This window comes from Acanthaster planci, linkage group LG09, assembly GCF_054643075.1.
Source record: "Acanthaster planci isolate LZ-2023a linkage group LG09, COTS_SCS, whole genome shotgun sequence".
Classification (NCBI taxonomy): domain Eukaryota; kingdom Metazoa; phylum Echinodermata; class Asteroidea; order Valvatida; family Acanthasteridae; genus Acanthaster; species Acanthaster planci.
This window is the reverse complement of record NC_141785.1, coordinates 1752047-1777865: the sequence shown is the minus strand read 5'-3', so window position 1 is coordinate 1777865 and position 25819 is coordinate 1752047. Positions and strand designations below refer to the sequence as shown.

The 25819-nt window shown below is 42.9% G+C and overlaps 1 protein-coding gene across 4 annotated transcripts in view; it reads right to left on the bottom strand.

Moving 5' to 3' along the window:
* LOC110987524 (PRKR-interacting protein 1 homolog) overlaps positions 1-21670 on the bottom strand; it is an 85280-nt gene extending 63610 nt beyond the window's left edge. For 2 of the 4 annotated variants that reach the window (XM_087141762.1, XM_087141760.1), the window contains exon 1: positions 21413-21670. In XM_087141762.1, the coding sequence (XP_086997888.1) occupies positions 21413-21529 (117 nt within the window). In that variant the 5' untranslated portion in view covers positions 21530-21670. The remainder of the gene's footprint in view (positions 1-21412) is intronic. The other 2 variants (XM_087141761.1, XM_087141759.1) reach the window with 2 other exon arrangements.
* Positions 21671-25819: the final 4149 nt, after the last annotated feature.

Below are 25819 nucleotides of genomic sequence, written 5' to 3'. Positions count from 1 at the left end.
GGAGAATCTGGCATGGTCCGTGTTCTTGGATAAGACTCACGGAATGAGGGATATTGGAGGAAAAGCGTACGCCAGAAGGCCGGACCAATTCACCTGAAGAGCATCCATTGCCCAAGCTCGAGGGTGTGGAAACCTGGAGCAAAATGTTGGAAGATGGGTATAGTCAGCCGATGCGAAGAGGTCGGTCGACGTGGGGGCGCTCGATCTCTGCAAAGATTTGGGTGACCACGCTTGGATGTAGAGTCCACTCCGTTGGGTGGACAGCACCCTGAGAGAGCGTCTGCTATGTTGTTGGGCATTCCCGGTATGTGAATGGCCTGGAGAGTGATCCCGTGATCGATCGCCCACATGAAGATCTGCCATGTAAGGACGCATAGCTGGGGGGAGTGAGTACCGCCTTGGTGGTTTATGTACGCTACCACTGTGGAGTTGTCGCTCTGGATTCGAACCGAAAGACCCAGTAAGTGCCACTGGAAGTGACGAAGGGTGTTGAATACTGCCTGAAGTTTAAGCAGGTTGATGTATTTGTTGCAGAAGGAAGAATCCCAAACTCCGGATGCATGAAGCGGAGGAAGGGAGGCCCCCCATCCGAATAGCAACACATTGTCATTGTGATGTTCGGTTTCAGAGGAACGAAGGGACAACCCGCCGACAGGCGCTTGCTGATTGTCCACCACCGGAGGTGGCTGCGAACATCTGGTTTAGAAGAGGAACCAAGGTAGAAATCGAATCGTTCTTGGGGTGATATCGAGATAGAAGATGTAGTTGAAGGAAAGAGGTCGACGAGGTTGACCATAAATCCGAGAAGGCGGAGCCAGGCCACTGCCAGAAGAGCCTTGGAGCGCTGGAACAAAAAGGCGAATTGTTGCTGATTGAGGATGATTTCCGGTGACAGATTTGCAACACCTTTGAGAAGATCGAGAGCTGCCCCCAGGTAGGTCAGCCGTTGTGCTGGATTGAGGGCCGACTTGTTGTAATTGATGAGGAACCCTAGGCTTGTCGTGACATCGACGGTGAGAGAAGTTGCAGAACTTGAAAAAGAAGAACGTCGCGCTGTCGTAAGTAGGTGGCAAGAGTCTTGACGATCCTGATGAAGACCATTGGTGATGTTGAGAGACTGAAAGGGCACGAAACTGTAAGGTCCGGTTGCAGTACTCGAAGCAGAGGTACTTGCGGTGTTGCTTGTGTATCGGGATATGAAGATACACATCCCGTAGATCTATCAAGGTGATTCAGCACAGAACAGGTAGAATCGTATGACATAGCTCAGAGTCTCCACTCAAAACCGCCTTGGCCTGATGAACTTGTTGAGTGGTTTCAGGTTGATTATTGGTCACCATTTTCCCTGGTCTTTTTTGGGTGAGAGGAAAAAGGACGAAAGGAAGCTGATAGATAGCTGGTTCGGATGCACCAGTGTGATAGCTCATTTGCGTAACAACGCTGCAATCTCCTCCTCCAGAGCCAGGCGTTTGAGTTTGTCGCATGGAGGAGTGGAGCGGAAGACCATCCCGGACGGCGGGGAGTTCGTGAACTCGACAGAGTAGCCATGAGCAATGGTGGAGAGGACCCAGCTGTCCGCAGTGATTTCCCGCCAGAACTCGATGAAGTTGCCCAGGCGGCCGCCTACGGGTTCAAGATCAGCGGCTGCCAAAGGCAAAAGGAAGTAGTCACCGACGCCATCCCCCGATAGGACCGGGGACACGGCATGAAGAACCACGGCTGGGAGGGCGTGGCTGAAAACTTCTTGGAGCCAATGTAGGAGGAGCTTGCTGCGGGGCTGATGACCGAGTAGCCACCCGGCGTGGATGGCTAAAGGGGACGGCAGCGGGTGGTGCCTGGTTTGCGCATCTTCTCAGCCGTGGTGGAAGCTGACATTGTGGAGGTGCAGGTTCACGAAGTGAGATTTTCTTTCAGTCTCCATACGTTTTACCTCCGACTCAAGCATTCAGTGAACTCCCTAGCAAAGAGATCGTCCCCCAGAAGGGGAGGCCCATAAGCTTATTCTTGACGGTCCCATAGGGAATATCCATGGCATCCACCGCGTTGGATCTGCGGGTAGAAGTGGCCAGAATGGAAATGCCAGAATGGAAATGCAATCGTGACGATCCAGATCCGAGGTGCCTCAGCCCCGGCCTACTTGGGTCTCTCCTCGTCAAGGCTGCTAATCAGAAAATGCAAAACGGCAGCACAGGGGAACGGGGCGGCTCACTAAGCCCCGCTCACCAGCCGGACCCAAACTGTGTTGGGCCATTATTGTTCGAATGTACGCACCACATAGTGAGCAAAGTGCCCTCCAACCCTTTAACAGCCATACCCACATAACACATCACGGGAGGTCACAACCCAACCTACATGTATATATGATAAACAGAAAAAAAAAAAGGGGTAGAAAAGAAACACAAGAAAACATAGCATGCAGGAAACGAAATAAAAAAATAAGCACTCTTACCAACAGACAAGAAAACACTCTTTATTTTGTAACAGGAATCCAGTCAATTCAAAAGGTACGGAACTCGAGAATTTGAGGAGTCATAAAAGACACATCCGTAAGCTATAGGCGCTGAGCAAAGAAGGACGAACATGGCGGCGGGACCGCATTGCATTGTGGTGGCTCAGGGGGCAGCATGCATAATCAAATCTTTTCAGTGAATTGTAATAGGCACATGGGAAATTTGCATATGTACTCTGTAGGCTGGACAGGGGTATGTGAACACAGGAGACTAATAATTTTCTTTAACTAGGTTGGGTTAAGTGTGTGACAGGTCAGTTATATTTGTGACACCTTTGCTTCACTGTACATGTACTTTGCGATCCAATATATCAACAACAGCGACACTTTGCCTGTATGTCAGAAATGATGTGTGTGTGTGGAACTTAATAAAAATGAAATTAAATACGTGTCTTGACACAGATTTTAACTTACATGTACGTTTGGAACACATCAGCCATTTTATTCAAATATTAAAAAGAAATCACTTTTATTCCATACTCCATACACATGTTTTGTGATATGGTTTCATTTTACTGACTACACAGCAAAAAATCACTGGGGCAAAGACCAACCCAATGCTACTTGTCATTATTAAAACATTAACATCATTATTAAAACATTAACCCTCGATTCCCCACAATTTATAGGTAGGCTGCACATATGCGACAAGCTTGTGAGCTTGCGCCGAGTCTGTCATGTGCATGTATGGGAAAACATGCAGAAATGGATCAAAATTGTTATGTGCAATTTAGCATTTCCTTTAGTAGTTTGCTTGTTTCATGGGAGAATGTTACAGTAAACTCTTTATATAAAGAACACTGTTACATACATATACATGTAAGTAACAAAAAATGCTCTCAGAAAAAAAAAGTTTGAAGTACCAAACTGATAGATCACGTTTGAGTTTGTTTTCTAGTATTTAAAGTTCTATAAAAATTTACACACATGTACATGTATACCTGTAACTGTGCAACATTTTTTGACACATTTGTGCATCATATTTACAATTTTTAACATTATTTTGGTGCCTTTTGGTACATTTTTGCATCTGTACCTTTAGGGCCCCATACTTGACATTATTTTGCTGCAATTTGACAAATCTCAATGATCCAATCACAGAAGCACCTCACTATCTTGATGAGGGAAAAGAAAAAAGGTAGCCACATTTAACAAGTTAGGAAAAGATGGTGATATCATCTTGAGAATATCTTACTGTAACCCCGTCCCAAAAAGAAGTCTTGGGTTATAATTTCAAATTTTATTTTTTATGACTATATTTTCCTTTTGCATACTTATATTCTTCTTTCCTGAGCTTTTGACTTTCCTACTGGTAAGCAGTGTTCCAGTGGTGAACCTTTCATCTATTGCACATTCCTTTTGTGAAATAGCCTGCTCTTTCTTCAGTTTATCTTATTTTTAATGTTCCTGCTTTCCTAGAAGATCACAGGATGCTTTTCCTACCCACTGCCTTTAATCTCTGACTAGTACACCAGAGTGTACACTCCCAGTAAACTTTTCAGGAGATCAGCAGGATGTTGGGACATTTAATCCCTAGTTGTTGTTCACACCTTACCCAAGCTGTGAAAGCCATAGACTTCTGCTGAATGCTCATCTGCCTAGATACTAAATGACCAATCAGTATGTGTGACATTTTTGAAGTTGTCCCATGAGAGCCTAAAATAGTCATGTGGCAAGGGCATGTTCTGGGTGGCAGTTTGCCCCAGAGTTTTGGCAAACTTGGCATTCCAAACTTTGCCATCGTGCTTACTACATGCCTGCTGATTTTTGTCTGCGCGCACTCTGCACTATTTTTCTTTGGACCGGAGGACCTCAAAATCCAAGTCTTCCGCTTATGTTCACAAGTGTTGGCTCTCTATACTGAACTGCATATTCTGAAAGAGGGTCTGGAGGGGAGTAGCTGCAGTCCACCTGAAGAGCTGTCCCCAGGCATCCCTGCAACCAAGCTATTGTGACTTGCAGACACAGCACAAGTATACCAAGGCAGCTGTAGCATTAACCACCAGCATCAATCTTGCAAGATCTGCAAGTACTCCTTTGCATTACATTTCCTCTAGTGAACTTTTGCTCTTCATTTTTGTCAACTGGCTACACAACATGACAGACTCCTGTTCATTCACCTTGGAACGACTCGTCGCAACTCATCTCTACATCTACAACTTTGGTCCCATTTTTTTCCTTGAGCTCAAAGTGTGTTCTAACTTAACAGGATCCTGCATTTTCTGTAAATCTCCTATTTCAATTTATGGTAATCTTACTTGGTGTTCTCTGGATTCATTACATTTTTTCATTTGATTGGCTTGGTTATTCCCTCCAATAAAGCAAAATCTCTTTTGTGAGTAAATCCTGAATTTTGCGAGGTCAAGAGTTTTTTTTTTACGAAATTTGATTCCTGCTATTCTGAAATGTGAACCACAGGTTACATTACATATACAGGAACTCTAACTCAGAAAACTTGGTACTCAAATGTTGGTACTCGACTATAGCACTGCAATTTTGCTGGTAATTCAAAATCTTTTACAGGCCTACCTCTGTATTAAAGAAGGTACTGTCTACATGCAGATGGCAGTGATGTACGTCTCAAGACCAATTTATGGATTATCAAGGACACACTGTGTGTCTACAGTACTGGAAGTAATGTTATTTTCATGCTCCTTCACTGCGCTCATACGCATGAAAAACAGTTTTGTGTTTTACGCAAACTCTAACGGAGGAGGAGACAAGAGAAAAGGGTTGCATTTCAGTCATTTTATTGAGACAGCATGGGAATACGAGCCTGCATGCACTACAAAGGCACACTGAAGTAAACAAAGTATACAGGGTAGCGTACCTCAAAAAAGACGATGATCAGAAAGATCTTTAGGAAGAGAATCTGAGCCATCTTGTCTCTTATGCTTTCGGTCCTGTTGTTCCTTTAGGGCTTCTTCTTCCACAATTTTGTTGATCTTCGATTCATCTGAAGATATGCCCGGGTTCTTGTTCCCTTTCTTATTTAGACGAAAGATTGTTGCCCAACCCGCCTTACTACCATCAGCAATACGAATCTTGCACTTGTGATCCGCGATGAGCCCTTGGGCCTCATCCAAAGCTTGAAAGGCCGAATCACTGATCTAATCTTTCTGTCAAGGCGAGCTTGGCTTTTTGCAAGAGGATCTCCAAAACTGCAGCAAAATTCAAACTGTGCGACGTTGCCTGGTCTACTTAAATCCTTAGCTTCTAGCTTATTTCTAAGTTCCTTGATGGATGACGAATCATTAGTTGAAGCACTGAAACGACGATCAAAATAGTCTTTATAGTTTTCAAAGATCAGAATTGTTTTGTAAGAGAGTTGAGACTGCTCGGTTGACATAACTCAGAATGGATAAGTATACAACACATCAAGTAAAAGAGAGAAAGCGACGGATATTCAGCGAGTGCATGAACCTGAAGTAAAGACGTGTGTGGAGACGCACGCTTATATGGGTAATGGTCCAGTGCTCAACAAGCGGTAAAAGCACAAAGGTAGGGAGATGGGAATGTGAGGAATTTGGTCTATGTAGTAAACAAAACTAAATACATGTAATAGCTCCATGATAAGATCTCATTTTAAAATGTTCTTCATAATAGACATTTTCCAAAGGTACATTAGTTGAATACAGTTTTCCAACTAATAGTTTCAAGGCATTAATGTTATTTGCTAATCTGTTCTGAATGTTTTTTCCTTGTGCCTTAATTTTCCTAATCCTTACCTTTGGTTGATAGTAATGATTTAAAAACAAAGTGGAAGAAAAGAATTAAAAAGCTACATAATAATCTTTAAAAATATGCACATGTATGTTAGGGGTAAGCAAATCATACAATTTACTTGCTATGACCATATAGTAGTACTGGTAGTCTCCTTCTATCTCAAAAGACAATGGATCTGTGCCAGAAAAAAGTCAGTTTGTCATTGAGCAGCGCTGGCTATGGCTAAAAAGTCTAATTCTGGAATGACAGTCTTTGTCACAGTGCCTGCAAGTGTAGGCGCTGAACAGCAAAGGTACGGAGGCTGCTCTCGCTCTACGTCGCTCCCTCTTGTGTTACCACTGCTGCTTCCTTCTCTCCTCCCCTCTCTTGACACCTGTTCTGATGACATGATGCCAGTTGTTGCAGTCGTCAGCAGCCATTTCCCATGAGCTTGGGTCAATCTCTGCAGCCTTCATGTCCGTCTTGCACACGTCCTTGAAGCACAGCATGGGGCGGCCAGCTGGTCTGGATCCTGGTGAGAGCTCGCCATAGAGGACATCTTTTGGCAAGCGTCCATTCTCCATCCGGCTAACATGTCCCAGCCACCTCAGACGTCTCTGGGACAGCATCGCAAACATGCTCTGGGTGTTTGCCTTCTCAAGCACCTCAGTGTTCTGTACTCTGTCCTGCCAGGAGATGCCCAAGATGCGCCGTAGTTCCTGTCTGGCATATGCGGTCCAGGTTTCGTTGCCATACAGCAGTGTGCTCAGCACGCAGGTGTTATACACCGAAATCTTGGTGTTGACAGTGAGCTTGCTGTTTTCCCACACTCTCATTGACAGGTGTGCCATGGTGGATGCTGCTTTGTCAATGTGCTTGCTGATCTCAGCAACCAGGGACAAGTTGCTGGCACTCGTTGAGAAGAGGTAAGTGAACTCCTCAACCACTTCTAGGGTGTGGTCACCTATGGCGATGCTGGGCGCTTGGCTGACGTCCTGACCCGTCATGTTTGTTTTCTTCAAACTGATGGTCAGGCCGAACTCACTGCAGGCGTGTTCAAGGCAGGTTGTAAGTCTCTATAGTCCTGCATCTGAGTGAGAGGCCAGAGCAGCATCGTCAGCAAACAGCATCTCACGTAGCAGCAGCCGATGGACTTTGGTCTTGGCTCGCAAACGAGCAAGGTTGAAAAGTTGCCATCTGATTGTGTATTGAGGTAGACCCCATCCTCTGAAAAATTGGAAGCGGACGAGAGCAGCAGCGAGAAGAAGATGCCGAAGAGTTTGGGGGCAAGGATGCATCCCTGTTTCACTCCGCTCTTGATGGGAAATGGGGCAGAGGATGAGCCATCAAACTATACTATGCTTTGCATATAGTCATGGAAGGACGAAATCACACTCAGCAACTTCTGAGGGCATCCAATCTTCTCCAAGAGCCTGAGGAGACCCTTCATGCTGACCAGATCAAAGCCTTGGTCAGATCGATAAAGGCATAGTAACGGGCCTGTTTCTGTTCCCGACACTTCTCCTGCAGCTGTCTCACCGTCAAGATCATGTCAATGGTGGACCTCTGTGCTCTGAAGCCACACTGGGACTCCGGGTATACTTGATCAGCGAGCTGCTGCAACCTTTTCAGTGCAACATGAGCGAATGCCTTCCCCACGATGCTGAGCAGCAAAATACCTCCGTTGCAGTCGCTGCGATCTCCCTTGTAGAGGGTTATGATGTTTGCATTGCGCATGTTGTGAGGTATGGAGCCTTTCTCCCAGTACTGACACAGGAGCTCATGGAGGTGGTGTAATAGAGTGGGCTTAGCGCACTGCAAAACCTCTGCCGGGATGCCATAGTTTCCTGGAGCCTTGCCATGAGCGAGGGAGTCAATGGCCTTGCTGAGCTCCTCCTCTGTTGACGAGTTGTCAAGCTCCTCTATGACGGGCAGACTGGGGATGCTGTTGATGGCCGTCTCTGTGATGACGTTCTCTCTCAGGTAGAGGTTTTGGTAATGCTCTGCCCACCGTTCCATCTGTTGCTGTGGTCGATAATGGTCTCGCCAGAGGATGACTTCAGGGGAGCTGTTTTTCTCACAGTAGGTCCAAAGGCTTTCTTCCCCCCTCATAGATTCCACGTGTGTTCTCTCTGTCAGCACCGTCTTGAATGCTACGACACAAGTTCGGCCAGTACTGGTTGGCACAGTAATGTGCAGTTCTCTGAGTGTTGTTTCTGGCACTTCTCAGAGCAGCGAGGTTCTCAGCTGAGGCTTCCCTCTTGTAGTTCATCAGAGTTTCATGCTTGGTCTTGATAAGAGGTTCCATCTCTGGGAGATTCTCCTCAAGCCAGTCTGTGTTTCGGTGCTCCTTCTTAGGCGTGAGGTCAAAATACAGACGGTTTAGAAACAGTTGAACGGTTGGTGTTAATCCCCCTTCATTCCGTTCGTCTTTTGGTGTAGGACAGTTCAACGGTTTGAAAAGAACCATTTGTCCTGGACTGTCGAGCTTCACGAGCAACCCCAACAACAATGGAGTTTGTGGCTGCACAGCCATAGTTGTGAACAAAAGATCCTATTCAGGGAGAACTTCACTGGCCCCGGTCAGCCTTCCTGGACTGGCCGTGAGGATTAGTGGTTAACACCTTGTGATCGGAAGATGCAAAATCAACTGCATTCCAGGCTGCAGACATTTATCTAGCTTCAGATACGTTTTGAGTGGGTATTTCATGACAAAAAGGCATTGGCATCGCCCCAAGATAATTGTTCGTGTTTAAGCGTTTTTTAGACTGGAAAATAAATGCGTTTATATGGGAGTGACGGGGAATGCCAAACACGGTTGCCTCATTTTACAGCCTAATCTATCGTCTATGAAAGGAAATGTTCACATAGACGCATTATGAATTTATTTGGAACTTCTGTCACATGTACCATATTCTTTGAAGGTAATAAAAAAAAGTCAAACTCCACATCAAATAGTGCTGCAAGTATGTGTCAAGGTTTGGTTCGGATCAGACAGGGCTTGGACATTTTTGCCGAACTTCAGATCGGTTGGGGTTCGGACATGTACACACATGTACAAGTACAATGCACACTGAGACATCGAAAGGCTCGCTATGATCGTGCTGCAAAGGCCTATAAAGTATTTCTACATATAAAATTATGAATCTGCTATATCTCCTGATCCATGAGCAACTTTGATTTGAATACCTTTTTTATAAATGTTTTCCCCAGAGTTTGTTCACGAGTACATTCCATATAAAGTTATCGTCGAGGGTGTGACAATTTCCGACCGTGTTTTGCCGATCAGAAGCGGTTGTGTTCGGACCACGCTTGACTCAACAAAACAATCGTAAGATTTGTGCAAACAGAAAAAACAGCATGCTCAATTAGGGCTTTCCTCCAGTACAGAATACAAGATTAAAATCAAATTTCGAGCAAATTGTGTTTTGGTTATTTTTGTGAAATAGATGGCTTTTGAAAACTACGAAAATGGCTTTCGTTGCATACCTGAGGAGGAACCTTTCCAAGGACGGCGTGTACGTGACCAAAGGGGCAATTTTCCATCAGCCTCTTTTGAAGGGATGACAGCATTTTGTTATTCGAGATCTGGCAAATTCCATTACAACGCATCCGCACTACGATCAAACCCTTCATGATCAAATGAAAGGCAAGTTAGGCCACTGCAAGAACAAAAATCTCCTCGCGCTGCGCTGAAGCACAGCATGCATGCACCGAACCACTTGGCAAAATTTTCACCCGGGGATGCCTTGGATCGAGCGCGAGTCCGACTGTGATCGGCATCCAACCAAAATTCGTTTTGCACTCCATTTATGAGACCATTGGCCTAATATGGAACGTCATTACCTTAATATGGAAGGTAAGGGTGTGGCTATCGGAGATTGGCAAATATACATAAGCACGATTGGATGTAGAGAGAATTTAGAAATGTTATGCAGCGACAATGCCGTACGTTGCGTGTTCTTGGTTGATTTCTGAGTGATTCTCACCACAGACTTTTATCAACCATCTCATGATGCGGGCCATTGTAAGTTTCAGTATGTTCATGCACGTGTGGAGCACGCCGTACAACTCGTTATCCATTTTTCGTTGTGTTTGTTTCTTATTAAGTTTTCTTGTATTTTTGTGCCATCAATAAAATGCCTTATTAAAGCCATACATCTGAGCCGAACAGTTTGGTTTGGTTCAAAAGTGCCTTGTTTGATGTTTTTTGCCTCGGTTCGGTGGTTTGCCGGCAGCACTAGATTAAATTGTGTTTTTTGTTTTAATTTACTGTGCATTTAAGTTTAATACATGTAGGTAAAGTCAAACACCAGAGGTAAGTATAAAACCCGACATGTTTGTTTTTCCAATAAGAATTTTGTGCAGCCACAAAGTATTCAAAGAGTACAAAAGAATCGTACGTACAAAACATATTGCAACGTGCAAGCTTGTACTATTGACTTTTTAAAAAAATGTACTTGTATCCTTAAATCGTGCAGGTGCAGCTTCGAAGTAGAAAGCGCGTAGTTCGCGTACGTGTCTTCCTCGATCCTACACATGAAAACCTGCGAGTGTGCAATGCTGAGTCCCAGCTTGTGCACACGGGCAAAAAAAGAGGTTTTATCTGTAACTACATGTTGGCGAACAGAACACTACGTTAGTATAGTAACGAGTTAGTATATTTGATTCTGCAGGTATACAGTTATGTGTGTATTTAACTAAAGATACCAAGACAAAAGATCAAGATTACAGGGTATTGAGACCTGAAAACACTGGGTCTGGAAACCGACAGCGCAACACAACTACTCAATACACGTGTTTTATCAGAAAGTTAAAACAGTCTGCCGATCTAAATCCTCCTGTGGAGCTGCAAAGTAAAGAGCTATTGTTATGACTAATCCACCAGACCGCAGAAGTCTATGATGCCGTAATGCGATGAGCTGTCCATTGTTTACTGGAAGCTGCAGAGTGCAAGGTGTTCTGGACCGCAATGGTTTGGCCAGCCTCGCTGAAGCGTTCATCTGCTCGATGTTGACTGTCCGTGGGGCTTACCATTTACAAAGCGTTGAACGCTTTCAAAAGCCTTTGTATTCTGACCTCACGCCTTACCGAATGTTGACAGGGCTGCGCTGTTGATGATGTCTCGCAAGAAGTTCCATCTCTCTTCTGCAGTCTCGAATGCCGGCTGGTCCTCAAGGGTTGTTGCAACAGCATCAGTGAACTGACTGCAGAACTCAGAGTCAGAGGTCTTAGCAGTGTTGATGCACGGGGGTCCTGTGCGCTTGGAGCATTGGATTTTTCGTGGCAAGAGGCGTAGTTTGCTGAAAAACCAACGAGTGGTCTGTGTCACAGTCTGCATTGTGGAAGCTGCGTGTGGTGAGTACCCCTCTGAGCTGGGCTCTTCTGGTGATGATCAGGTCCAGCTGGTGCAGGTGGTGCAACCTTGAGTGCCTCCAGGACACTCGGTGGTGTGTCTTGGTGCTAAAAAACGTGTTGTTGATGCACAGCTTGCGGTAGGAAGAGAGTTCCAGCAGTCTCTGGTCATTCTCATTCATCTTGCCGACTCCGAAGTGTCCAAGGCAATCAGGCGAGGTGTCATGATCTCCTCCCACTCTGGCATTGAAATTCCCAAGCAGAAACAAGTGCTCAGAGCATGGGATGTTGCATACAGCGGAATCAAGTTCCTTGTAGAACTGATTCTTGTCCTCTGGCACAGAAAAAGCGTTGGCGCGTAGACGTTCAGAACGGTGGTGGAGACTAGAGGTGGAAAGTCGCAGGGCCAGGATGCATTCCGTGCCGCCTGTTGGAGGTTCGATAGCTGGCAGCAGGTTATTCTTGATGGCAAATCCAACACCATACAGTCGTAGTTCCTCCTCTGCTCTACCCCGCCAGAAGAAGGTGTAGTCGTTCTCACAAAGCATGCCGCTGTCTGGGAGCCTGGTTTCTTGCAGAGCAGCAATGTCAACATTCAGTCTTAGAAGTTCACTGTTGATGATGACCATCTTTAGAGAGTCGTCAAACTGACGCAAGTCGTCAGATAAGCCAGGACGCATGGTCCTGACGTTCCTTGTCTTCTGACGTTTCTTTTTTCTTCTTATTTTGCTTGGTGCGATGTTCCCGCCTGCTTGTCCAGTTTTCTCTAAGCTCTAGGCCCACTGAAGCAGGTGGACCGTGGTGGGTCAGCACCTTACTGGCCGGGGGCTGCTCGGCTTGAGGCGGGCGGTAGCTGACCAGCAGGACACGATGGTCCCTCCCAACCGGTTGAGGCAACCCGTAGCGTCCTACCCTACGCCCATCAGGTTGGACTTATCACTTGTAAACTGCTGCCTCCCGTGTTGATTTAGCTGCTATACAGCAGCATCAAAGTGACATCTCCGGGGCGCAGAACTGGGTGAGATGTATGGAGATTCAGGGCTGCCCATGCTCCAAAATCCCCCTCTCGGTCTTGCTGATGTGATCGAATGGAAAGCCGAGCAATACATGTACATTTGGCACTGGGTTGCCTGCAGGAGCTGCCAGAAGGAATTTCCGGATTTCTGTCGGGCTTACTCCTTGGCCCGTCCTCCTCCCGAAGGTATCCCCAAGGCAGCGGAGGTTTGAATTCGAAGTTTTCCTTCTCCTAGATGGATTGCCGACAAAGGCTAAGGAGCCCCATCTACCCCACTGACCATATACACTGTACATGTACGTTAAAAAACTAAGATCCTGGCTCTACGGACCACCACAGTGCCTTTAAGTAGCTTGCATTGAGCAAATCAAGGTCTCTCTTCTCAAAACCACAAACCATTCTTGTGGGGCCACCTGTTGTGTGGCCTCAGGCCAAATATAAACAATTGTTCATTGTTGACAAGTTGCACCCAGAACTGGTAAGGGACAATTGCAGGGTTACTTGTAGGTGAAGTAATGCCACCTGCAACTTTTCAAGCAACTTGTCCCGGACAAGTTTTGGGATGGTTCCTTAGTCTTCGTCTTGGTCTCATTGTTGCCCACAAGGTCTTGGTCTCAGTCATGACTTACATGTAAATGTGTAGGCCTACTTCAATTCAACTGGCAGTGGCAAAATAAATACACTCTTGTGGATCATATACAAAAGGATAATATAAGAAATCTTGCGACGAGCGCATTACTTGATATGGTAGTGTGCAGGAACTTCAACTGTGTGCTCATGTTGGACATAATATAAGCAAGCGGAATACTGAAAATATTGGGGCTCTAGCCAAGGACTGATAATTTTTATGAGACTTACATGTACCATAGGAAGTCTTTACAATTTTCTTATTAGCTCTACAAAATGGCCACAAAACGGATAAGATATCCCTTTTTTCCAGCATGTTCAGTATCACCACTATCAAAGCCATTTTGTGTTGTGTACACGACTAGTGATGTCATCACCATTCCAAGACCATTTTATTTTTGTAGGGGTATACCATCCAGGAGGGGTTTACACAGGCCTGCCAGGTACGGTACGTCTGGCCTTATGGTGTGGTACAGAGCTGAGTGCTCAGGGTCGAGTGCTAACCAAGAGCTCACCATGTCATGTGGCGGCTGAGTGCACTAAGCTGCCTTTAGTTTTCATAAACTGATGGCCCCAATATTGTGCTTGGAAATGACTTTGGTTACAATTACGGAGCAACTTCTTTTTTCTTTGTTTTCTAGAATTATGTCAAAACTTAAAAGGCTGGGGAAACTTAATACAGAAAAGAACTCTAAGTGTATTATAGTATCACAAGAGGGTGCACTTCAGTTAGACAAGAGAGGACGCTATTCAACATGGCAACAAAACATTCAGCAGTTAATTTCACTTCACCAAACGACCGCTGTACCGAACATTTAGCATGGACCCTGTCATGTTCATTAATGCGACGTTCCACTGTATGTCCACACTTAGTATGTAAAACGGGTGTAGTCCCATGCCATTTGGAGCACCCATTACACTCCATCTCATTGATTGGAAACTGATGCAAGCTCTGATGGACAGGGTGTAATACTAGACTCATAAGAAGCATCAGGATATGGAACTCACGAGTCAGCAATTTCCCATCAAACTCACACGAGCTTTTAGATCTACTGACAGATTGGAGTCATGAACACAATTTTGTCAACATGCCATTATCTCTGATCCTTATTAGACACTCTGCAAAAACAAAAGGCAGAGGCAACAGTAATTGACCTGTTGTGGTCCGTGCTGCCATAGTTTCTGCAAAAGAGAAAATTGGCAGTGTGCAGACCCCTACAATCACCATGGACCTTAATCCGATTGGGCCCCAGCTGATCAAACACAGGAAAAACAGATGGTGGGGAGTGGGTGCCTTGTGGATCTGTGGAAAAAAATGGGCACCAGCAGAAAATTGGAATACTAAAGCTCAAAAACGAGTGAGTGTTTCATTGGGCCCCCAGCACTTTACAAGTTTACAACTGCCTGCTTCAGCGATTCAGAGATTACTCTTTTAAACCTCCCCTCCACAGATGTTTGGGAAGGGTCTACTAGCAAATACTTACCCATAGAGCCACTACCTATGCATTTTTCCCTGGAGGGTGCAATACATCTGCTAAGAGTTCATGCAACCGACTACCCAGCATGCCCTGCAGCATGCCCGCCATCTTATCTGTGGGGAGGGAAGAGGGTTACTCTATGGGTAAGTATTTGCTAGTAGACCCTCACGTCTGTGTGCGGAAGTGAAGTCTAATCTTACTCGTAGAGCCACTTCATGTACCTATGCAGAATAGCACAGGAAAACAGGAGGTAGGTTTGAGATACTACTGTATGTTGTACCAGTAGGACAGGGTTGAGCAAGGTTAATAAACATACTGATCAGAAGTAGGGTAATGTGGGTAAGCTAGAAGAGAAGAGATTCTTTCTAGTGAGAATGCTGAGGGCTGATATGTGAGGTTCGGTGAGCTACATCTCTTGCCGTCAGCAACACTATATAATCTTCAGGAATGGCCCTCAGCTTGGAGGACATCCAAAAGGTAGCTTGACATGTATGTGTTGGATTTCGAACATGTTTCTTGTAAAATGCCAAGAAGTTCCTGCTGCTCTAACATCATGTGCTTTAACTTTGAAGTCCTGTTCTGATAAAGTCAGCCAGTTCTGATTGGCAGACTGGATAGCTGTCATAATCCAGCGTGCGATTGTCTCTCAGAAATCTGGATGATGAGGGGGACCAAAGTGATGAAGAGACTCTTCACATCTCCCCTGATTAGTGCTGTCTTCTTGAGGTATCATTTCAGAGTTTGAATAGGGCACCATTTTTTTATTTTCCAGAACACATGTGTGGGACTGATTGTCTGGAACGAAGATATCAGGAGTACTGATGGAGTCCTAATGGTTCTTTGCGAGGAACATGGTGTGAGGAACCAAACTAACTCTGTAGAGTTCCCAACAAATATGTATATGATCAATTGATAAGGCTTCCGGTTCGCCTTATCATCGGGACATAACAACTGCTGGTAGAAAGGCCAGTTTGACTAAAGTTAAGATGTCTGTCCCAAGGGTTCATGTGGGGAATGTGATATTTTCCCAAGAACCTGAGGGAGATCCCAGAGGGGAGGAGCTTACAAGTAAGAGGCTTTGTGATGAACATTCCACGAAGGAGGTGACCCAGGGAATGGTCATTGGAGATTGTTGAGTCGTTGGGAAAACCTCCATGAATGGCTGCATTGAATAATCGGTTGTTTTTATGGTGGCTACTATGAGGCCAGAGTTGAACGGTTGTACAGTAGACAAAAAAAATCGACATCTTCAGTCAGAGTAGACTTAACTGATCCAGATCAGAAGTTTTCTATCTACACCATTTACAGTGATGTCAAAGTTAGCTGTTGTAGACCTTTGGGGTGAATGGTTGACAACTTCATACTGGGTGCTTTTAAAAATGCAGGCCTATAAACCGGCGATTTGTCAATATCTTCGGTTTTCAAACATCTTCAAAAATTCTTATTTTGTTCCTGAATACCTTAACCCCATGGAGTGACTGTCTGGTGGCTACTCTAATCTAACACACAACATTTCAGCCTGACCAGCCCATTTTACAAGGCCTTGTAAAATGAGCCCAGATTGTGTGGTGTTACATAAGTTTCTTTTATTCCCAGAACTGGTGCAGTGCACTGCTGATGTCTTTTCGATACGGGCCAGATTAGTGTGCAGCGGTATTGTATCACTCATCAATGGAGTGCTGGAGCACTTTTGTCTCCGGTGGTAATCCACTCACGCTGAATGCCACAAATAGTAGTATAATCTTTCAAAACAATGACGAATTTCCTCTGCTATTGACAGTTGAAAAAATGTTGGCAATTCCCAGCAGCTCTGTCTTTTGTTCTGAATACCCTCTTTTGTTACAAGGCCCACAGCTCTTTTGTCCGAGTTTGGGCACCACGGCTATGCGTACAAACCAAGGTACCCGAAACCGAGCTCCCCAGTAGGATATGGTTAAAGCCACCAATATGGTAACTTCGAGATGTTTGATCTTTATCAAAGTGATAGCCAAGAAAGACCCTTATACAAGAATTATTCAAAATGGATGACGTCATTATCTAATTTATTGTTGATTTTTCAATATTTATTTCAGCCCATTGGCTTTGTACACATTTTCAAACCACAATTTTGGTAACTTTGAGATCTTTGATCATCGTCAAAGTTACAGCCAACAAGGACCCTGATACAAGAATTATTCCACATTGATGATGTAATGATGATATCATCTTGTGATTTTTTAATGATTTTTGTATATTTTAGTTATCCCCATAGGTTGTGTAAATTTTTTTTTATAGGTTGTGTAAATTTTTTTTTTTCAATAACCAGTCTTCGGCACTTTTCTCGATGTGACTGACTACAAGTGTATATATTAGACATGCACTCTTACTCCAGCTGCTGGAGAAGATCGTCACTACTCATTATCATAATAATTGTTAAACAGCTCGAAATCCCTAAAAACTCTGTTGTTGCTGTAAATAAACACTAACTCTAATTGACTTTTTCGTAACTTTGCAAAAAAGGCATTCTTTTTGTTCTTTTTTTATTCTTCTTCATTGGTTTTTCGCAAGTAGCAAAAAGGGCATTCTCTTAGTTGTTTTTTTTTACCAGCTTCAGCTACACTGCCGAAGCAGGTATTGCAATCGCCACGAATTTTTTTCTTTTAGGCTTTTTCGCAATGTTCCGAAAAAGGCATTCTTTTTGTTCTGTTTTTTTTAGCAGTTTCGGTTATCGGCCAAAACACCTTTTGTTTTCATTAAAAAATCTTTTTCCTTTTTATTTTTTGGGGGCTTTTTCGCAATTTTGCGAAAAAGGCTTTCTGTTCGTCAGGATTTTTTGGGGGATCTTCTTTTGGGGCCAAAATCCCATAGACTTTGGACACATTTTTTCTGTGCAGCACTTTTGCCATTAATCTTTGTCGAACAGCATTCAAGTTGGCAAAGGCACAGTCATTATTGCATAGATGTATGCCGATGAGTGACGTCATGATTGCACCACCAAGTGATTTACATGTATTATTGATTTTTAAATATTAATTCAGCCCATTGACTTCGTACACGTTTTCAAGGAACTATTTTGGTACTTTAGTAATCGTTGATCGTCATCAAAGTTACAGCAATCACTCACCATAAAACGAAGATAATACTAAAATATTCACATCATGATGACGTCATCAAGTGATTCATTATTACATTTTGAATATTTAAATATTCCGTTAAATTTATAAAATATATTTATTCTGTTTGCAGCAAGTGCCAGGATAAAATGTGGTCTTGAATTCATCTCGTATACTGTAAGTTGAATAACGTGACCCTTCCGGAAGTGTTCTTATTGTTTAAAAGTGGTAATACATGTAGGTATCAAGTTGTTTTCAATGGTGTTAGTCTGTTGGGATATGGTATTCTTCAAATCATCTAATGATGACGTCACCTAATTGTTCAGTGCCCTCTAGCGACAGATTAGAATTCCAAAAAATGAATTTGAATAGATGTCTGTGGCGAAGTTTGTCCGAATCGCCTGAAAATTTATGTAGATGATCATCTTTACCAAGTCAACACGTGTGAGAGGTTTGGGGCTGATGACATCATCAGAACGGAAGTTACAATAAAAAGTTCTTTTATTCTTCAAACTTTGGTAAAAAAACATCTGTAAGAGATATAAGCATGAATTATGCACGAGATGACAGCCAAAATCTTGGAGTCAGCTGCATGAAGTGCGTATTTGGTGTACTTCTTCACACACATGAAGCGCCATCAACAAAAGCCCCCTTACAATATAAACTGCCAACTCGAAAATCCCATTTGCATACTGTGCATTGGCTACTGTGTGCGTGGACGCCCAATATCTGCCTGCAATATAGACGGTGCACGGTGCGTACGGCATATATCAGGACCTGGCAAAATGCCAAGCACATGCCGCTGAGAGCAGATTGCATTGCATGGAACCCCAACAGGGACAAATGTATAAAATGTCTACTTTGCGCCTTTTCAGCAATTAACGTTAATGTTTTGTTTTGTATTTTGTATTGTACAAGTCTGATTGGGTTCAAACCTAGCAGGTAGTTAGGAAGGGAACGTTTACAACAGGAAATTGACCTCACGTGATGACCTCACGTGATTCAATGGTTTTAGAATGGTGGATTTTATTGAAAGGCATGTCAAATCAGGATGGAGCACAATACATGTGCATGGCAGGTTCCCCAAAATATGGACCATTAGATAATGTTCAACTTTGGGGGTTCATTTTTCCTGAAGTGAACAGCAGTAAATTAATTTCCAATGTTTGTTGTAATGAGGGAAGTCATGGCTGATATCTGGAACAATGATGACTGTGTCAACCTTTCAACTTAATTGGAGTTAATTAATTAAAGTCTCGAACGTCAGCATTTTTGACGGACATGAACTCCCTGTTAAAATCCGAGCCAATAGAATTTACTGAGGAGTGATAATCCCCGAGGTTATTTTACACAGATTTATATGAAGTGAAAGGTGATAATATTTACACATATTAAAACCATCATCACAAAATTAAAAGTACTCTCACAATTAATTGGGTCCCGAAGTCAGCAGTCATGAACCTCATTTGATTCTGTCATTAGTGTCAAAAAAATTGACTGCATAAAAGCGAGTAAAATCTATGGATGTACAACACAAGCTTTAAAAATGAGTGCAAAAAAGCACTGCCAAACCATCATCCTTTTACAACTGGACCAATCACATTTTCTTCAAGTACGTTCCCGAAAACCGGCCAGCCGACCCGGCAAGCTCGGTGGTCAAGCGGTTAAGACATCTACACTAGTAAGCAGGAGGTCGTGGGTTCAAGTCTCACCCGAGTAAGTTTGTGACTTTTTTCGCAAGCTCTCGGACAAGCACTGAGCATACAGTGTTTATTAACATATACGTTGGGTAAGGGTAAAAACCCATTATATAAATTTTCAGCTTTCTCGAACATCATGCAGTTTATGTCAAAATTATCGAACGTCACCCAAATTCTGTCAAATATGACGTTCGCAACGAACATATTTTACTCATTATAAATTTTTGATGCAGCCAAACTTAAAAACAATTTTTGGTGGTCGAAAGATATAAGACCTGTCAAATATGTTGGTATAGTGAGAGTGATTATAAATGGTAAGAGAATGAAGAGAGCCAAACTTTTCTCATCATTTTCCGTCAATTTTGTGCTATTTTTTTCGTGGCTTATATTTTTTAAAAATTATTTATTAGGTGCTTTAAAATACATCAGTCGAAAAATATACTGAATTCTCCTTTCTGTTGAGAGAAGCTTTGAAATCAAGTCCTTTGGTGTAAATACTTTGACGTAAAACTTCAAATGAATTCATCTCCATTTGATTTGCACTGGTAGCCAACCACCTGTCCACCATAAGTACTTATTTTGCCTAATTATCCCCACATACACTGTAATCATTTTTATAAATCTGAAGGTGCTAATTTGCATTCTACATGATCAAAGTCACTCTTTTAGAAGTTTTGAAAAATGACCGCCGAGGTTGCATTTTGGTCCATTTTATGAAGAACATGCCACATACTGCCTCATATATCACCGGATCAATTCAAATGAAGATGAAAGATTTCTGCAGGCTGACCTTGACAACCTCATTAGATGGGCTACTACGTAGGGTATGAAATTTAATGTTAGTAAATGTTAAAGGATGCGAATTTCTCATAAACGCAACATTGGTAAACCCTCTTATAAGATGGATGGTGTGTGTCTTGAAGCAACAAAGGAGTTCACGTACTTAAGGATACAAGTTCAAAATGATTTAGGATGGGAAAACCAGACACATTATGTTGTTACCAAGGCAACAAGAGTCCTCAACTTTATCAACCAAAATTTTTACATGAGCTCTAAAAAGGTCAAGGTTGTATTTTACACTTGTCCGACCACTTTTAGAATATGGCAAGGCAGCATGGAACCCATATAAATCTGGATCCGACAGCAATGGATAGAATTCAGTACAGGGCAGTACGCTTTGTTCACATAGATTACGCTAAGAAGAGCAGTATCTCCAACAAGTTATTGTCTCTTGGATGGCATAAGTTAACTGACAGAAGCGAAACCCACCAGATGACTCAACTCTACAAGATCATCAATCAAGCCACCGACATTGATACTTCCGACTATCTCCAGCCAAAGGTGCACAGATCCAGAAGGGGAATAAATCAGCATACCACAGACACCCTCAACAGTTTTTAAGAATTCTGTTTTTCCAAGGACTATTAAATTATGGAATGACCTGTCCCAACACATCACTGATTCTGTGATGCACATGACCTTTCTAGACAGAATTACTATAATTACATTGTGAGCGAGACTTAGATGCAAACCCTCCTTGTGACCTCCTAGTTAGAATCCCTAGGGAATGTTTCAGGAGGAAACCAATCAAGTACCGAGTAGGCTAAGTAAGTACATGTACATGTACATGAATGCACGTACATGTACATGTTATGTACATGTACGTGTATTCGGTAGAGTGCTGATGTACATGTATACAGCACTCTAATTGGGACAGTCCCAACTGTATTACTGGTGCTCTAGTTCGGACGTAACATTGTCAAGGACAGCGATTTGAAAACGAGTTCTGGGGATAGCCCAGAAGATCGTATAACGCCGTAGCTAGGCCTTCATGACAAGTTAGGCCTACGTGGCCTAGGCTATGTTGTTAATTATGTTAGCCTACCCATGCTAACTAATACTATGGCAACAAACAATGAAATCAAACCTACCGGATTTTTCATTAATTTTTCAACTCGAAGTCTCTGTTTATCACCAGCAGTTTTTGGTAAAGTGAATTGCTGATTTCCATCTTTCGTATTGAACTTCTGCTTTCTTTTCACATCCATTCTCTTCAAAGATTATTCTGACAGGTCCTTCCGGCGACCCTTCGGGTGTATTCCTACCAAATGGTTTATAGATGGATTAGATTTCTGTGCGCGAGCTCATCAATATAATCTGCATCTGTGTGATGTGTGATAAACGTCGGCAAAGTACGGTGGCTCGTACTCGCCAACTCGTTGCGCATGACCCTTTTTCTTCCGGCGTCGCCGTACTATAGCGTTATAACGCCGTACTATAGCGCTATAACGCCGTACTATCGCGTAGCTGAAAATCGACAGTAGTGAGACTATCGTCGTCAGTTTGTATGCTGATCCGCATTTGAAAAACCGTCGCTGCAGTTTAGCCAAAACCTAGATTGAGAAACGGTAAGCCATTTGTGTAATGATATGGAGTCTGATTTACCTTTGTATAAGTCGTTCATTTACAGCTAAATTTAGACTGGACTAGCATTATGCAGCCTTACGATACTATTAAAGGCCTATGCGAGAACAGGTACCTAATAGAAATATTTCTATAAATCCCGAATTTGGGACTGATAGTTTCCAGTTTGGGGTATTTCTTTCACATACAGAGCTGAGCGCATAGTTTTCCTTCTATTTTGCGGGTATCTTTGGGGAAAGGCGGATAAAAACAATTTTTGTGGCTAACCCCCATAAAATTAAAACGAAAAGTGATCATATAGCCATAATCTTGCATTTCCAGTGAAAAAAACGGAGGCCAAACTCTTCTCGAGAGTCAACAGGCGGCACTATTTCAGTCTGATTTTGCACTGTTTTCTATGTGCGCGCATTTGGTGTAGTGCAACCTAATAGGCCAAGAACCACGCCGTAGATAATAATAGCATTGCGTTTCACTGTATTCTTTTGCAGGTTCCGATCTGCTGCTGCAGGGAAAGAAAAAAGAGGTGAGATTTGTCGTTGTTGTTGTTGTTGTTGTTGTTGTTGTTGTTGTTGTTGTTGTTGTTGTTGTTGTTGTTGTTGGTGTTGGTGTTGTTGTTGTTGTTGTTGTTGTTGAAATAGTGGGTCATGGACATCAATTAGGGTTTGGATGTTTATTTCACCCGTTGCATCCACAAATATGCCAAGTTACACTGTTATTACTACATGTAGTTGCATTATTATTGTTCAGAGAAAGTTCAGGGCTATTTATGTATTTGCGTAGTACTTTTCCAGTTAAACAAAAAACTTCAGTTTTAATCTCTGATAGATAGAGCATGGTCACAAATAAAAGAAGACGCGATAGACTTGTTAACAGGTATAGTGTTACTCCAACGGCTGAGTTTCCAGTTGTTGACAAACACTGAATGAAAATCCAAACCGAGCTTGTGCAGTATACGCCAGAGGTGATTTTATACTATTTGTTTCACTTTATATCGTTATTGGTCTTTTAACTGTTTATTGTTTACCTCTTCTTCTTTTTTTCAGAAAGCCCTATATATCTTCCTGTTCTTAAAGTGTTTGTTGAGTATTAAAGTTCTGTGTTCATTGGCCTTTTTTATTTATCGGAGTCTCACAACTGACAGTGATCCTTAATTCTGTTTGCCCCCTACTAATACTGCCAGAGATTTTTCATGCCAGAGTCCTGCTCATATGGAAGTGTGCCTTTCATTCATTTATGTTTAGACGGAACATGAGGTATTCATTCACAGGATCACGCTAAAGCTCTTCGTAGGTGTCTTCTTAGATCAATGTACAGATGGGCAGCCTCTTCTGGAGGTATTAGGGGCCCTGCTTCCAGCGGATTCCATCAGTAAATATGAAAAGAGGTCCTCATCGAAAGGATAGTTGTCTTTGAAGAGGGATTCCTCCTTACCCATATAAACTCTATCCTGATCCACTGGTTCCAGGTAGTCCAGTGTGTTGTACAACTGTGGAAGTTAAAACATGGTCAGGGGTCTGCCATATGCTACATGTTTGCTCTTGTTTCTTCTTCCCAATCCTCTGTCCATCCCACTGCTCCGCCATTTTGTCTAGATCATCCTCTAAAGTAGAACTAACCTTGAATAAACAAATCAGTTGAGTCCTTCGAGCCGAAGAAAAAGTTGTTGAACTCTTAATATTCATAACAAAAATGACTTAGGTTGACATTTACATCGAAGACACGAATTGACCATGTTTGTCATGATGGCAAACCATCCTATAATGTGGATCATAATATGTATATGTGTCAACCTCAAACGAAGATAGCAGTTTATACGGGCCTGTATCATTCTCATGAATGTGAGTCGAATCAGCTCTTTGTCAAGACTGTCTCCTAAGAAGTAACCGTCATCCTTTATGCATCAAAATAAAGTCACCCAGAACTCTGTGCATTCTTTCCTCAGCTGATTCCACCAGCACTCGATGCAATGGTTAGTGAAGCTATGCCTACCGCTAAGCCGACCCCCATAGACCCCTAGGAATCTTTGGAAATTAAGTACATGTACATTCTCCATTCCAAGATCAGTCCTAACGACATTTAGGCAGCCACCATAAATTATGTTTCAATGGCATTTATAAAAAAAGCCACCAATAAATTCGGGGTCATTCGTAGTGGCGTTTGCTTCCAACCATATTATTTTTTCGGGAGAAACCATCTGTACACCCACTGATGCCCACTCCGTATGGCTTGAGCTTGTCATATGAGTTTATGTGCCAAATAAAATTCGGTCCTCACCCAGTCACTTTTGAACCCAACAGAAATGAGATAAACGCAAAGAAGAATGTCAAGGAATAGATGCTCCTACTTCTAAAGTTGTGCTACCCGAAAAAGGTAAAATCATTCTCAAATCTAAAAACTATAAAACAAACAAGATGCCCCCTTTGTAATTTATGCCGATTTTTTTTCTGCTTTAGAACCTATTCCACCACCTGACTCGGTACAGGGCACCAACACAATCTAAACTCAACATCACAAACCGTCTGGTTACTCTTACGCAGTCGCACGCTGCGATGGTGAATGCACGAGTAGCAAAACCCACCGAGGTCAAGACTCTGCTACTCACTTTATAGAGTCTCTCACGTGTGGAGAAAACAACATCAACCAAACGTTTGCCAACCCAAAACCTCTCGTTTGGACGTCCGACCTACAAAAACAACACCACGCGTGCGACACTAGCTGGATCTGTGAAAAAAAAAACGATCCATCGTTCCGACCACAGTGTCAATGTCCTATTCCGCAAAAGCCAAAAACTCAACCTCAAAAGATGGAATTTGAAAACGACCGCAGCTATACCGAATACCGTTGCATGAGCTGCGAAAACTCATCAACAAGTTTAGAAAGGTCAGAGACCACTGTCACGTGACGGGGGTGTATAGAGGTTCAGCTCACGCTAACTGCAACCTCAAACTACAAGTCGTTAAAAATAAGACTCTCATTCCAGTTGTATTTCACAACTTGGAAAATTATGACGCTCATCTCATCATGTAAGGCGCTCTACTTTCACGGGTCAAAAAATAAAAATTCTGAAAAGTACATTTCGTTTTCTCTCGATCATTTTATGGCTGCTTCACTCTATCGGTCGGTTAAAACCAATTTTCTTTTTGCAAGCGCCTTGGATTCGCAGGTACATTGATAAAAACACCAAGTTGCGCAAACGAGCCACGTCTGACTTTGAGAAAGATTTGTTCAAACTGATGAACAACTCAGTATTTGGTAAAACCATGGAAAACGTGAGAAACGAATTGAAAGCTACTTATTGCGAGACAATCAAGATGCAAAACGATACAAACGTTTGGTTGTTCAACCTCATTACAAAACGACTACCCTGTTTTCCCGAGTGTGATCTCTCGTTTGTCGAGCTGTATAGAATTAAACCGTGTTGAACAAACCAATACATTGCGGGGTGAGCGTGCGCCACTTGTCAAAAACTCTAAACACAAACTTTGGAGAGGACATTTGTATGCTATATTCAGACACCGACAGTTTGCTCAGATATCAAAACCGACGACGTCAACCGATCACCCACTCTACAGCCCCCAAAACAAAAAAGGTTATCGGGAAGATGAAAGACGAATTTGGCGGCAAACTCGTTTCAGAAGTGGTCTGTTTACGCCCTAAAATGTATTCGATCTTACTCGAAGATGACGCTAATCTAAAGAAAAAAAGGGTGACCAAGGTCGTTACTAAAAAAAACTACGACACGAGGCTTACAAAGAAACGTTGTCTGATCACAAGCACGTCTATACAAAACAACATCATATTATATCACAAAAGAACATGCTTTATACCATCGTTCAAAACAAATTGAGCTTGTCGGCGCTAGACACAAAACGTTACATTTTACCAAACGGCGTCGACACTTTGGCCTATGGTCA